At 40.1% G+C, this 15,892-nt stretch overlaps 1 protein-coding gene across 1 annotated transcript; it reads right to left on the reverse strand.

Annotated features, from left to right (window-relative positions):
• Nucleotides 1–7,847: 7,847 nt before the first annotated feature.
• On the reverse strand, nucleotides 7,848–14,523 carry LOC103527748 (alpha-1-antitrypsin-like). The gene is given in 7 exon segments (XM_030452494.1): nucleotides 7,848–8,017; nucleotides 8,020–8,047; nucleotides 9,446–9,593; nucleotides 10,153–10,294; nucleotides 10,860–11,115; nucleotides 11,118–11,462; nucleotides 14,437–14,523. Coding segments are annotated over 7 exon segments (1,176 nt in total).
• Nucleotides 14,524–15,892: the final 1,369 nt, after the last annotated feature.

The raw sequence follows: 15,892 nt of genomic DNA on the forward strand, positions 1-15,892 counted from the left end.
TCACCAGTCGGTATCTGCTACAAAGCTCTCTTCCTCTTGCAGGTACTGTTTACTCACCCTGACTCTATCCCCTGCCAGAAGCTCAAGATGTAAGGAATATTTGCTAATTGCCACATCCTGGTGTCATTTGATATTTGGTATTGAGGATACCACAAAGTCAACTCTTTCATCTTGAACTCCAGCTGTAATTCCCATGTTCCAGCATGAGGTAATGCCAGTGAAGGATCTCTCTGTTCTTTCCTATTTCCTCTCTGTTCTTTAATATTTGCAGATCAGCTACCTGTATCTTCCATGCATAATGTGACCAGACAGCACATTATTGCACGGGCATTGGGAACAGGAGCTGCTTTGGTCAAAGGTGATCACCTCAGCATGAAGGACTCTGGATCCAAGTGCAGATAATTATTAATAGGGTAGAAGTGTTACATGGAGTCACCTGAAGTAGCTATTTATAAACAATCAGTGAACAAAAAGCTTCCAGTAGTGTCCAGATGCACAATCATAGGAACTCTTAGGACTTTTGTCTTGTCAGGATCTTGTATGCATCTTGAGTACAAATACAATCAAGTATGCCATATGCTCTCAGTTCTTCTCTGATAGTGATCACAAATTCAGACGGTATATGAAGAAAGTGGAAAGTGAACATATATATGCAAATTACTTTCAGAAAAGTGCATTTACTGATAAGCATATTTCCTTTTTCATTCTTAGGAGGGTCGAGATTTAAAATGGATGCTTTTGAGCTAGCTGTAAAAAGGGCACTGAGAGATATGGTCAGAGGGAAGATTGATTTGGCTGATGGGTTTGAACACAATAAAAATGTAAAAAGGTGAAAGTATTAAGGAGAGCAGTGTGTGCATCTGTGTGTATGTTTTTGCAGGCAGGCAGTGGGAGAAAACAGGAGAATGACTTGAGTCATTTCTGGTGTAGCAGAAACCTTCAGAATATGTCCCAAGAGGTGACTCTCTTTCCTCCCTTACCTAAGCTGCCCCTGCAGTGTCAGATGGTCTTTCTGGGAGGGTTTACATGTTCTGAAAAGTGGCAAAGCATCTCTTTTCTTTAAACAATTCCATCTTAGTCCTCTTGCACAATTCAGCCTTCCTTTTTTTAATCTCTAGGTAATAACTGATTTGATTTTCAACCTCAGAAGTTTCTGCAAGTTTCTGGAAATACTGACAGCATCATGCAGACTCTGAGCATCATACAGAAACTTATGGAGCGATGATTTTTGATCATCTACCGCTTTCAAAGTCATTCAGTGGCTGGAGGGAATGAAAAAACCCCTCACTGATCTCTTGCTGCTCCAGCCTTTGCGTAGCTGACTCTATACAGTCGTTTTGGTCCCTGGAAGAGCACTGCAAAGGCAAAGGCTCAAAGGAGAGAAGGAAATTACCTTATAACCTGCCACTGCAGAAGCCTGCATTTAGAATGTAATGCAAAATTAGTGTTCCTGGGGCTAACTGGGGTGAACCAGATTTTCAACCTAGCCCCACCTTCATTTGGAGGATGTTGCTCTTTTTGTTTGCTGTGGTGACTTAACTTCTCACTTTCTTCTGGGCTCATTCATAATGATATTATGGATAATGCAAGTGACGTTGGATATAAGAATCTGCCTGTGAATTTTCCAAATGATCAAATTCTTCTGTTACCCATGTTGTCAATATCAGCATGCTTTCATCACCACTTCTGTCTTTACCCTATCCTCCCTTCTCCCCCAGTCCCTCCCCACCTCTCAGTCACTTGCACAGAAAAGTCCCTGGTCTTCATTATCCAAGTTGGAATCAATCCTTTCATGCCACTCAGCTCCCTTCCCTCCAGCCCCACAACAGCCAAAGGTAAGATGTCTGGTTCTTTCATACTGTAGATTTTCTTTTGAGTTTCCTGATTCTCTCTGCAGGGTTTCTCCTATGAGATCTATTCCTCATTATGAGGCCTCTGCTCTAAGGCTTTGTGTGCTGAAGAACATGAAATACAGAGAGCTGTCATCACTGTACCAAAGAAATGGATAACTTATCCACTAATGATAAGAACTAGTCCTTCCTAAAAATCTTGCAGCTTTCTATAATTTGTGCTCAGTGATTCCTCTTCAGCCCATTGATGTTTCTTTAGATCTTTTGTTAAAAAATAATTTTCACAGCAGTTAAAAGCTTACTGACCTTCTTAGCTGGCTAGAGAAGAACTCTTTTGTACAGGGTAGATTGTCATTGCCATAGCGACCTGTGTCAGCCACACATGAATGAATTAATCTATGGAATGCAGACAATCTATGATGCAGACAATTAATATGAGTTAATGTCCCTAGCTACTAACATCTAACTGCATCTGCAGTACTTTCCAAAGGAGCTCATCATAGTCATCTGACCTTTGCTACTTTTTGCACTGTTTTTATATTGTTTGAACAGGCTTAAACAGTGAGCACACTGTTATACATTAAACAGAGCAAATGAAGCTTTTACAGTATCTCTAGAGCAAGCAGTGACAGCGTGGCTTTTCCTGCCACAGGTGAATACCTGAATGTACACCAGCACAAGAGAGCAAAACCAACACATACTGAGATCTCCTGGGTCCCAGGTGGCTCTGCTGTCACTTGCCTTCTCCTGAGGTTCATGACTCTGTGTCCTTGTGTCAACACATTTGGAATCTGAGCTGGCATTGACACATGGAGCACGCAGTCAGGCTGCTGTGAAAATTAATAAACCTGTAAAAAGTGAGGGGCACACAGTTCTTTTAGCAGGTGAAAAGCAATCATGCAAAATGGATAAAAACAGATTTTCTTCATATCTGCAGTTCCAGGAAAGCTAGCTTTCAAAACTGTATTTCAAAGCTGTTTCTGCCGTTATGCTGAGTTCCTTTGTATGTGTTTCAGATAATTTCCAGATCAAATTCTTTCCTTTTTAGAAATGTGTAGAAATGAATAAAGCTTCTATTTCCTTGGTGAAATTGAGAATTCTTCCTTTGAACCCTTAAAAATGTTGTTTAATGACTGAGACAGAGAGATCATACCTATCATGTTTAGTTTATATCTAATGTATCTAATGTACTTCTGTAATAGCACAGGGAAAACAAGAGATAGAGACCTAGGTGGGAAAGCGACAGGTATTCAGACTTTTATTTGAGGTACTTTTTGTTTGTTTGTTTGGGTTGTTTTTGTTTAGACTTGTTGATGTTATGCAACTAATTTAAAAGTTAAGAGAGGAATTTCACTCAACTCACCCCCTGCCTACAAGCATCCTGGACTACCAAAAATCCTTACACCAAGCAGCCTTCAAGACGGGAAATTAAATTGGTCAAAACTGATCCTCTTAGAGAGAACAAGTCCCAGTACTGTTTTCTCCATTTCCCATTCACGTGCACATGTGGGCCTCAGTAGGGCTGTAGATGAGGGAGCAGGACACTCAGGAAGCCATCATCTCAAGCTTGTTCCAATGCCATCTTCTGTTTTGGGGAGGGACATGTTTCTTCCATTTGAACTGCTTCATAATGGTCAGCTTGACCACTTCCCAAACAGTTAAAACACTTCAGATACTGATTTTCTTAGGTCTTAATGTACATGTCCAGGGTTGCAGACTGTCCCTCACAGAACAGAATAGATAGGGTTTAATTCTGGGCACTTTGTTCTGGAGTGAGAGCTGAATGAAGAGTAGTGCCAAGACATTGTGTGCAGTGACCCTGCAGAGGTTTGGAAAGAATGTTTGTGTTCCTAAATTAGACAGAAGTTGTGGATTTCTGTTTCCTTTCTCAGAGTCATATTTAAATGGTAAAATAAATTGCATCTGCAGTGCAGGCAGTCAATATGTATCTACATCTCCCATCTACTTCCACATGGACTGTAGGCATGGAAAATTTTGATGTAAATGTGATGTACTTGCCTAAAGACTCACAGGCTTACAAATGAGGACTAACAAGTTTCATGGAAAACATTAACAGAGCCAGAAATAATTGGAGTTCTAAAAATTCAGGATGCTCCTTTGTTACAAGCTGCCCCAGCATTGTCTGTACTGCCTTATCTTTTAAGAAATATAGCTGGCAAGAAAATCCATTTGACTGTGCATATAATAGCTACTGGCTGAGACAGTGGTTTTCCCAAGAGCTCATGAGAAATTCTTTGCTCAGATTTTCAAACACCAACGACCTCCAGCTGTTGCTAGAAATAATGCATGCCAAGTGGGTTCCCAGAGCCTGGTTCTCCAAGCAGGGAAGGTGAGTGCATTGGTCCTTTCCAGAGTCCTATAGAATTCCTTTAACCTATGTGAAACTGAGATCCTCAGATGCATTCCCTTCCTTGCAACACAGTTGTAAAGGTGGTACAGTAGTAAACTGAGAGGTACTGTAACTCTACAGAAAAGGGGGACTTAAAAAGACTTAGAACAGAAAAAGACTCAAATGTAACAAGCTGTTGTAGTACTTTTTAAAAGTAAAATTTTATGTTATCCAAGGGCAAATCATGTTTGTTTATTTGTTTTCCTGAGCCTTTTGGGTGTCAATTAATTAATGCACTTATTTCAATAAGTGCACTTCAGAGAAATCAAGATTAACTTTGAAGTGCAATACATTACTTTTCATATATGCCAGTTTGCCACCCACAACATTTCATATTGCTTCTCATGAACCTTAATTTTACTGGGTGCCAGGTCAGACCATTTGGAATTACGAAACTTAACTACTTCTCAGTTAATCTCCACCCCCAGTTATGGCTGAGAGTAATCAGTGTCAGGTCAGGCTCCCTGTGACTTCAGCAGCAGTATTGCTGTTCTGAGCATTTCAGTAATGTCTATGTTCTCAGATAGGGCCTTGAAACCAAAAGTAACAGATAGATTATTAAAGGAGACACAGAGAGACCTGTCTGTTAAAATCTGTGAAAAATGAAGGCAAAATATTGCAAAGTTAAAGCAGGTTAGTTTTAGCCTTCACTGTGTTTACAGAATCCTGTATGCACAGTACTCCTGTATTGAGAGAGAGGGGAGGTTAAGAGGTTAACGAGAGAAGTCATCAAGGATGATGACTTTTTTTTTTTTAGCTAATTGCTTGCAGGTACTGTTCTTGTGGAGGATGAGGTGAGGGTAGAGTTAACAAAGGGGCACAGCGCAGCAGAAGTCCATTTCATTTGCTATCTCTATGCTTTCTTTTCTTTGTGTCAGTATGTCTAAAGTGTGAAGAGAATCAGGATGCTGAAGTGTGACCAAGGGTACCTTGTACTTTTCAGCTAGATTTTACTCTCCAACCCCTCTTCTTTACATGTTTCTCCCCAAAATGTGAAGGCTCTGCAGTTTACTGGTGTTACCTTGGCCCAGAGCAATATATTTTCCTCTTGTAGATTTTCAGTTTCAGCCAGAGCTGATTCAGGGTATCTACAGCTAGGCCAGTGCGTTGCCTCTGGCATTATGATAGGCCTCCCAAATATCTGTAAAATTCTCACTTTTGCTATTGAATCATCATGTTCTCTCTATACTCTCCCTTTTTCTACCACACAGCTAAAATTCCTGAGCGAATCAGCTCAGTGCTTCTGCTCTCTTCCAACTATTTAAGCCCCTCTCTAAGACCCATATAAATCTTTGACAAAGGCTTTGAACTGCTTATTTGAGAAATCACTGGCTTGTCTTTTAAACCTTTTTGACTGATTGTTCTTATTTGCAGTTGTGGGGACGTTACAAAAGCATAACTGGGAACTATCTTCTCAGCGTAAAAAATTTTTCCTCCCTCAAATTGCTGATTTTAACCTACGGAGCACTGAACGGACTTGAACTCTTTTCTATAAGAAAATCTCACAGATAATGAAGAATTTTTACATAGGTTTTTAATTTGGATATCTAATAAGTAGAACTAAAAAAAAAAATCTGGTTGTTTTTGATTTTCATTTTCCAGAAATGGGTAGAAGGGAGGGGGAGGAAATGATGAACAGTTTCCTATTTACTCTCATGTCTTCCTTCTAATGTGTCCCAAGCAGTGCACAGTTAACTGCTCACCTAAACCTGACCACTCCTGAAGCAGGGGAGCAATGGCTGTGCAAGCTCTATGAGCAGCTGTGGATAAAGAGAGCTGTAGCTCGGTAGCCCTGGGCTGAGCCGAGATCCCTGGTGTAGCTCTAGCAGCAGAGGCTTGCTCCTTCAAACACTGCTGGAACAATTGATTTTATTTTCCTGAGAGAGAAAACGAATTAGAGAGGTATATCTGACTAATATTCTCATAGAGCATTTTTCAAGCATTGATGATTTTCTTTCTTAAAAATCTGAGGACGAGAGGATGATTATGCAAAAATATTTTGGGTGAAGCAAATCTTTAGCGTCGTATGAATAGACTGACAAGAGGTTGGGGTTTTTTGCCTGTAGTTCTGGGAATAGTTCTGTGCTTGCCCAGATGAAAGGCCCTATTATGTCTCACAGCAAATACGCACACTGTGCATCTGTACGAACTGCCAGGGCTTTCCCAAACCAAGCCACAATGGCAGAAGCATTTAGCATTTCTGACCCATCCCAGCCCCGATGCCAGACCTCCAGCAGTGGCAGGGAGCCCCAGGCCCTTTCAGGTGGAGTTTTGATTCCTGCCACTCCTTGGGAGGAAATTAGAGCTGGGGCTGGAGATGTGGGGAAGAGGAGGCATTGCTTGGCTCAGCCTGCCTCTCTGCATGGAGGCCGCTGGCTCTTGAGGTGGAGGTGACACCATGGAGGGATCCTAATGACAGGTCCTGGCAGTTCATTAGTGCCATCAGAGTGTTCTACCCATCCATTAAATGCCATTACCCTCAGTGAACTTTGTGTTATTTTACGGTTGTGTTTCTGTGTATTGGGTGTCTGTGCAGAGGCATGGGCAGCGGTGGGCTGCAGGGCTCTGTGAGGAGAGGCCATGGTTGTGCCATGCCGGACACTGCCAGTTCCAGAGGGCTTTAGCAGACCCCCCGCAGGACACAGCTGAGCCTGCTAGCCAAAATGGTGGCACCTCTGGGAAAGTGTAATTAAGAAAGGGTAAAAAACACTGTGCAGAGAGGCAGAAACAAAGCACAATAAATTGACTGCAGCCCCTGTATACCCATTGCCCCTTCTCTTGTGTGCTCAGAGGGAGGAGGCAGGGGAGTTGAGAGCAAAAGTGAGTCTGGGAAGAAGGGAGGGGTGGGACAGAAGGGGTTTATAAATATGTTTTTATTTATTACTATCTTACTCTGGTTTTAATTGACAGTAAATGAGATTAGTCTGCTGCAGCACAGCTCTCTGTTTATATCATGCTGCTGCTACACCAACTCCTGCCTATTCAGTTCAGTGTCCAAGTCACCTTGTGGCTCCCCAAATATCAGCTTAATGAAGAGGAATCTCTTGGAGGCGAGAATTGTTCTTTGCCCTGCAGCACCCACCATCTATGACAGGAAAGCTTTAACAGGTCTATGTTTCTTTCCCTTCCTAGCCACTGAGCACTGGAAAGACTTTGAAGATGAAGGACACTTGTCCTGGGATTCCAAGTGGAATGAGAGAGAGGGATAGGATGGTTTCTCAGTGGAAGGCAATGGATTTGTATGTCCTAGCTGTGAACTTGATATGCAGGAAATGAGAGACTTAGGGAGTATCTCAGCCAGGAGTAGGAAGCTGTTATCTGCATGGAAGGGACCATGGAATCAGTGATGAATAAGGTAGGGAATTTATTCTTTTGAAGATCCCATGACTACCTATTTGACGTGGGTTGCTTTGTCAACATGGTGCATTCATGCTTGTCCTCAACCCCCTGTTTGAAAGTGAAGAATAATTACATGTATTATTTATTTATTGGTTAATTAGGGATCAATTCAAGTAACTTTTTGCAGAGAAGTCCCTGGGATACACACAAGCTCTTGTCTCCACACTGGAGACTGTGAATGCTCTAGCCTACTCTTCCTTGACAGCTGGGTTCACAATTTTTCCCATAAAGAGGATGCCATTGTTTGGTTTGCAAATAATTATCATGAGGAAGGAGCTGTTGAATGTGATATGAGGAGGAGGAGGCAACTGCATAGACATTGCTAAAGTTTCTATCTGGGTCACTGCAGCAGCCTCTCATGAACATCCACCTTGGCTTTGTGAATTGCCTGCAATGGAAGCAAAGATTACAACCTAGGCAAAGAGTGAGGAGCAGCTATGGACAAATTTTCTTGCTTTAAACACAGTGAGAAGGTATTTTTTAAAAGAAATCAGAATAAATGTAGAACTAATGTGAAAAAAGTAATGATTTCCAGCCTTTCCAAGACAAGCAGTTTACCGAGTTCAGCGTGAGTTTTCTTCAACACAGTGTCAGAATCAAACTTGGCTGCTTGTAGAGACTGAGCAGCATAAAGAACATCTATTTTTCTGTTGTTTCTCAGAGTAAGATTTTGTCTTTGATATTTAATATAGAAGAAGAATTTTTTTATTTTCCGTCAGTTTCTGGGTTTGCAAAGAAATCTTTCTCGAAAGACACAATACTGGCAAGCTTTATACTGTGTCTTTCTGTAAAAAAGCCCACTGATATGACTTTACATGGCTTTCTATTGTAGGTACAGGAAATTCATATTTCTGAATTCACGTGATCTTATTGGTTGTCTTTGGTAAGCCCTCAATGTTTTTTCTTCATTAAATAATATAGGTTGGAAGGACCTCTAGAGGTCATCCAACGAAACCAACCACCCTACACTGCATCAGCTCTGGCACTAGATAAGGTTGCTTGGGGTCTCATCCAGTCTGGGTCTGAGTATTTCCAAGGAAGGAAATTTCCTAGCCTCTCTAAGTGACCCATACTAGTTTTTGATCATATTAATGATGATTTTTTTTATATACTGTCTGATGTGTGTTGTCACTTGTCCTACCATTGTGCACCTGCAAGAAGAGTCTAGGTCCATCTTCTCAGCATTCTCCTAATAGATATCTGTAGCCAGTACTAAGAACCCCCCTCACCTTCTCTTCTTCTGGCTGAACAATTCCTGGTTTCCTGGCTACATCTCTCTTGTATGGGAAAGCCCCAAACTGGATGTGTAGTACTCCAGAAGTGGTCTCAAAAGTGCCTCATGTTACAAGGCATGTATTTCCTGGGACACTTTGCTTATCTGTGTGTCAATTTATTGTACGTTTAATTCAGCTATCCTTGTCCCACAAGTCTGTTGTGCTCAGATAATGCAGTAATGAAAGTTGCATGCATAAGATAAAGATGGATAAAATGGATAACTGACTCTTGCCATGTATTAACTTTTTACAGCAGCTTTTTGTGAAATTATTCCTGTTATACTTTCCAGATTTGTTTTTTTCTTCAGAAACTTTCAAGTAAATTTGTAGGATCACTATGCAGCAAAAAAATTAATATTTAACTGTAGGAACAACAGCCATTTAATGCCTAAACTTTTCCTTCCTTTATTACCATCAGTGGGTCATGGCTGCATTCCAGAGGTGGAATCAGCGTAGTTGTAGAGATAAAACCCACGTGTGAGGCAGATAAATCTCTTGATTGCCATACTTGCTTTGGAAACCTTCAGAAGAGTATTTCCTACCACTCCAGAGAGATCAGCCTGGTCACTGAACACCTCTGTCATACCCATTTTTTCAAACAGGCTTTTAACATCATAGGAGCCAGAGATGGAGAATTTTGGAAGGTCCAAGTAGATTTCTCTTTGAAAAAAATAAACAAAAAATATTACTTTACTATTGAAAGGTCTTGTGATGCAATAGCTGTTGCAGGTATACACCCATCCCAAACACCTGTGGAATTAAGCCTTGGATTTCTGACACAGTGATAAATCCCATGTTAGAGAAACAGAAATGGAAGTACCTGTCCCACCTGCCACAGTCTGATCAGTAGCAGAGAGACAACGTCCTGGTTTATGGAAGTGACTGGATGGAAAATCTCATCCAGAACTGAGAAAAAAAAAATATTTTCTTTTGAGCCCGATTCTTCCTACTCTATGCAGGCTTCTTAGGGCAATATACCCATGTGCAGGATCCTCACAGTTAGTAGCATCCCTACTCCTCTAACTGGAGGAGTTAAGGAGAGGTAGAAACCCTTAGGTAGAAAATCACCCAGTACCTTGTCTGGGTTAAAGAAATTATGTAATACTTGTTCTTCAGAGCTGTGCTTAGCATCTCACTGTGGCATCCTAAGCTTTACCTTGCCTGCTTGAACAGTTATGGACTGTTCAGTATTTAAACAAAGCAGCAATTAGAAGATTACTTGTTTTCAAGTGATTTCAGCCATCTAGAAACTGATTCTTTTAGCAAAGCATCCTCCACCTGCATCATTGTCCCTTCATCAGGCAGAATAAACAGAATAAACTGAAAAAGGGACCCACACAGTCCTGTCATACTAGTTAATGCTTAAAATACTGCATTTTAACTGTAAAAACAACAAACTTGTCTCAGCTTTAGGATATTTGTTCCATGCACATGGAATGAAGTTTTACATCATTTCAATGGTTCTAGTAAAAATCACACAAGAAAAATATAGGCTGAGGTTTGCCATGGAAAAAGGCTGTGCTTTCATCTGTTTCTGCAGACTTCTACTCCACAGGCTCCATGCTTATTCCTTTCACGCAAGTGTCATCTGTGTATGTTGATGTCCTGCATGGCCAAACCCTGTCCCTTTCATCAATAAACTGTAAGTTCCCAAGATCACTCTTTCTGAATATTTTCAGCTCTAAACCTGGCTTGAAAGTAATACATCATTAATTAGTCCTTGTATTTTTTTCATTTTTACTCATATATAAAACGGTTCTTCATACCTGACTTTCAAATATTTCCTTATGCAATTTAAAAGAGGAATGATTTATTTTAAATTAGATGATAACACAGATTCACACTGTGGAATAAGTTATGTTTCTTAGATCTGGATAAGACTTCCAGAACTTATACATACAACTGCTACCCAGATTTGTCACTCACCTTTAAAGAAAATGTAGTTAACTAGAACCATCATAGTGCCTGGATCAATATTCTTGAGTAAATCAATAAATTTCCCATGGATTTTTGTTTCTATATACTTACTGATTTTCTTTACTGCCTCTGCAGAATTCTGGAAGTTACTAGAAATAGCTTCAGCATAATAAAAATTTGTGACATTGTCCAAAAATTCTTGGAGAAGTTTCAGCCTGTTGTCTATGAACAGAGCATTGCCCATGCTCAGCTGGTCTCTCAGTGAGGGTCATTGAGCAGCTGGAGGACACACTGAAACCCCTCATGGATCTCCTGCTCCTCCTTCTCAGTCAGATTGAAGGCAAGGTCTTTGTGCAGCTGACTGAGAGTGTTTGATCTGTCCTCCAGAGAGAGCATTGTAAAGGCAGTGGAGATGCTCAAAGGAGAAAAGAAAATGTTCTTGTTGCCTGCCTCCTCTCTGACCTGCTTATAAAATCTAAATGCAAAGTCAGCATTGCTGGGGGCTATCTTGACATCAGATGAATTTTCACTTTCAGCCTGGGAATGGTCTTCTGAGGAATGGGTTATTTTTTGTTCCTGATGTTCATCATTGAATCTGGACCCAAGCTGACCCTGGATTTGAAGTGTAAGAAGCAGCACTTCACAAATACAGCACAAATACAATGCAGACTTCACCTTTCTTCTGAACAGTTCTGCAAAGAAAAATAATATATATTTTAGATCTTGAGAATATTATCTTCCATCCATATAAATAGGTTTTGTATTCCTGATACTGATTTTCACCGCTTAAACTGTTTATATCTTTCTGTGTCTTGAGTAGCAGCTCTGAACTCAAGAACTATATTATTTCAAAACATTATTTTAACTGTTTCAGAAAATGAGGATAAATCAGGAAAGCTTTTTGTCTCTCTCTGTTGCACATAAATTACCCATTAGGTTGCAAAGCCCAAGGCTCAAGAGCTTAGGAAAAACTACAATGGAATATGCCTTGCTATGTATGAGAAATTCAATGATCCTTCTTTTAGCTGACATGAGCAAATTCTACATAGTCCCAGAGTCTCTCTCTTTTTCAGTGAAAGAACCATGAAATATACTGGAGAACAATATTTTCCATAGGGTGACTCACCTAAATTCTCTCAAATGACAGAAACTCAAAACCAAGAAGTAGGCAGCAGCCTGTGGGAAAGCAGAGACAATCTAAATGTTCTTCATAGCAGCTGTATGGTTATTCTGTAGCACAGGACTCTGCCCCTGGGGCTGCCTTGTACTTTCCCACTTGCATCAAACTTGTCATGGGAAGTTTTAAATTCTGGGTTCCCTCTTTTGTGGTTGCCCACTATGAAACACTGGAGATATAAGCAGTGGAATCTTTGAGTACAGGAGCCATGCTCAGCGTGTCTGAAGTGATGGATAAAAACAATGATTATGGAAATAAAAGGCAGGTAATTCATTTTGGTCTCTTTTAATAATTCCCAAAATCTACCTCTGAGAGAGCCTCATTTTGCTTTCAGGACACTTGGCAGCAAGTAGACTGGTCTTTAAGCACATTGGAGGTAGAGGGGACTGAGTTCTGCATCATTCTGGAGTAGTCAGGACATTGAGATTGCAACTAAATTTGTTTGTCTGGGAGTTGAAACAAGGTCTTGCTCCTCACTCTGATATTGACTGTTGAGTATTCATTTTGAACCTCAACTCTCAGTCATCCTGCTAGACCTAGGAGATGGATCACTGATTAATCCTGCTCCCAACATTTCAAAACTGCTCCTAGAAGCTAAAATAATTCCTAATTACTGTGCAAAATAAATCATTCTCAGAATTACAAACTGCACAATGAATGGCAGAGATCACAAACAGCATGAATTCAAAGTTTCTTAGGAAAGTAGTATGTGGTAATTACAGTACTGGACCTCTCTCTCATAGAGCTTCATCTCTATTCTTCATTTTCTAAGTAGTTTTAAATTCATGTCCACTGGTAAATATTAAATGGAGTAAATAAGATTTATTTCCAAGGCAAAGACTACGCTTTTTTTTCCTGGACATCAAACATAAGTCTATTTTCCCATCACACAAACCTATTTTCCTGTCACAGAGCCAGAATAATGCCAGATCTTAGGGGTCTGAAAAGAGAGAAAGAGGTAGGACCTTGCCACTCGTAGGCTTGAATTAAACTGTGAGCAGAAGAACTTTTCACTGTAGTCTGGCATAACCGTGGTAAATGAGCTTTAGAAAACATTGGAAGAAAGCATTAGAAAGAATAGAAAGCTAAGACAAGGCCATAGCAATGTCTGTTTGTAGGAAAGATACTGTGTCCCACTGAACTGTTTTCATGGGATATCCCGATGCAAGAAGGCCATCTAATTGAATACCCAAGTTATTTGTTCAGGAATAGTTCAATACCTTTATGTTGCCCTGCAACACATTGCAGATATGCCCTAACTGGCATTATTTGAAGGGCTTGTTAAATTCTTAGATAAAGAATAGTTGGAAACATTGGATAACTTTCTGAGAGGCCTTTGATGATTATTTTAGAAGCTACTGAAGTGAAAAGAAAAGTATTAATATGACTTGAAAAACAGCCAAAATAAGAAAACAAATGGAAGAATAAAATGGGCAGTCTTTACCATGGCAAAATGGTAGCTGGGCAGAAGAGACACCTTAACTTCTTGGTATGTGCACATAGGATAGTCATGATTTATATACATACTATGTAAGATTTACGCTGGGATCCTTCTCAGAGAGAGCTGAGAGAAACAGGCACAATTTAGAAGGTTATTTAAGGATCAAAGGCCTGGCACTCATCCTGATTATCAGCAACAAATTATTTCCACCGAACGAACATTATTTCATCCCAGGTAAATCTACAATTTATCTTCACATGGGAATCTGCCCACCATGTTTATTTCTATGTAACTACTATCTCTTTCAATATAGAGGCAGAGTTGGTCAGAATGTATTTCAGGAGAATGTTTTTTTCATTATGTGCACAAGGACTTAGAAAATTTATTGCAGTACTATGTAAAATGACCAAGGTTCAGCAGGAGCAAGTATGCTGTTGCTTAATTCTAGGGAAGACAAGCTATTTTTCTCAAGTCAGGGCCTGCCTACATAGCTAGCATGAATCTTTCAGCCCAGCCCTAATGCTTGGCTAACCATCTGAAGGATGCTACTGTTTTGAGGGAGAAACTGCTGGGAACAGCAAAGCTCCTGCAGTGATTCCTCTATTTTCTCCCAGGACATGCAGAAAGACCATGTCAGGGAGAAAGTGGAAGGTTGCTGCTGCCCCTGCTGCAGCACCAGCTCCTCTGACTCTGGCACAAGCTTTTCCTAGGTGAGGTTAAGACCAGCAGTTATAATGGACCCACAAATGACAATTTTTGTCTGCAGACTTCAAAGCAATCTTCTTTTGAGCAATTCCAGATACATCAGCATGGTTAATGAATGCATCAGCCACACCCAGTCTTTTGAAAATCTCCCTTAGGCCATAGGTACCAGAAATAGAGAAAGAAATTTGGAAAACACGAGTCTCTCCTTATGAGTGCAATGGAAGAGGAAGGTGAATCACCACATGTGGATATCTTTGGCATACCTGCCAGATAGCAATGTTTGTCAGAACCCTAGGCAGGGAAAAAGGGTTTGTTACTTCTCTGTACAGTCCTGTTGGAGCAAATGGCATTGTCCCTAGTAAAGATGTCACTGTGAAATATTCAGCAAAATTGTAAATTTGCATACAGTTTTGCAGGAAGGAAATTCCTACAAGGGAATTTCACAGATGAGGACACTGAGCTCCTGGATGCTTTTAGATAAGCAGTGGCTGGGACAGAGGGTCTCCTGCTCCAGGAGCCGGTGGAGTCATGTAGAGAACTGACAGATATCCTTTTCCAATTAGCCTCATAAGGGTCTATCTGGAAGGAATTAAAGACTAATTTAATTATATCTTTCCCTACTGTCTGCCAGTGACTCTGTTCAGTTATGCAATATGTCTTGGTTCCTTCTTACTGGAGCAGTTTTATTCCATATAATTAACTCCTGTTGATGCTTGGTCATCAGATTATCATATGCCAGCTTGGCAAGTTATATTTCTGGGTTTTCCACAGCAAAGGATTTCTGTCTGCTGAAGCAAAACATCTGCAGCATGATAATGATTGAGCAAGAGAAATTTGCACTTTGCATGATAAATCCTTATGCAGTTATGTCTTGTTGCATTATGAAGATGTATCACTCAAGGTCTCTCTCCAAAAGTTCATGTAAAAACCTTCTTGATATAAATGACTCCATTAAAATCTGGAGAGTGTCATCATTGCAAAATTGCTGAAACTAGTAATAAATAATGTTCTCTCTGTATTTTATCTGACTTTTTAGAGGGCATCCCAACAATGATCTCCATGTCTTATAAATATGCATCCTTTTCTTCTTGGATAAGGAAAGTTCTTCTGGCTGCATTTCAAAAAAACAACATTAACAGACAGAAAGAAAAAAATTGAAGGCTAAGCAAAAACTCCATGACAGAACTGGGAATAGAACCTAGACATTTTCTGCTTAGTTTTCAGCTTCTTTCACCATGAAATAGGAACCTCTGAACTAAAATGTCGTATGAACTCAGGGTTTGCTAGATGAAAGATATATCAACAGAATGAAATAATCCTTTTTTTTTTCTGTGTTATATCTCAGAAGGAAATAAAGTTATTTTATTTGCAGGGTGTGATTCCATTTCTCATAACAGACATTTCACCTCAGATGATCATTTTTATCAGACTGCAGAAAACAATATCTCAAGTTTTATGCTTCATTTGTGCCTAATATCTTAGCACTTTAAATGTGCAATTTCATGAGTAAGGAAGAATTTAAGGCCTGATGTGAATTCCATTGGAGACAATCATCCAGCATTTTAATTTTCAAGATAGGTAATCTCTCACTGAGAGCTCATTTCAGGTTTTACTGATATATTTTCCATAAAGTTCCTAGATGAAGGCATTGGAGCTGTAGACCTGCTTTACACTGCCAAGGCTTTTCAGAATTAGTTGATTTCAGTTTTTCAAAAATCA

This window comes from Calypte anna, chromosome 5A (genome assembly GCF_003957555.1).
Source record: "Calypte anna isolate BGI_N300 chromosome 5A, bCalAnn1_v1.p, whole genome shotgun sequence".
NCBI lineage: Eukaryota > Metazoa > Chordata > Aves > Apodiformes > Trochilidae > Calypte > Calypte anna.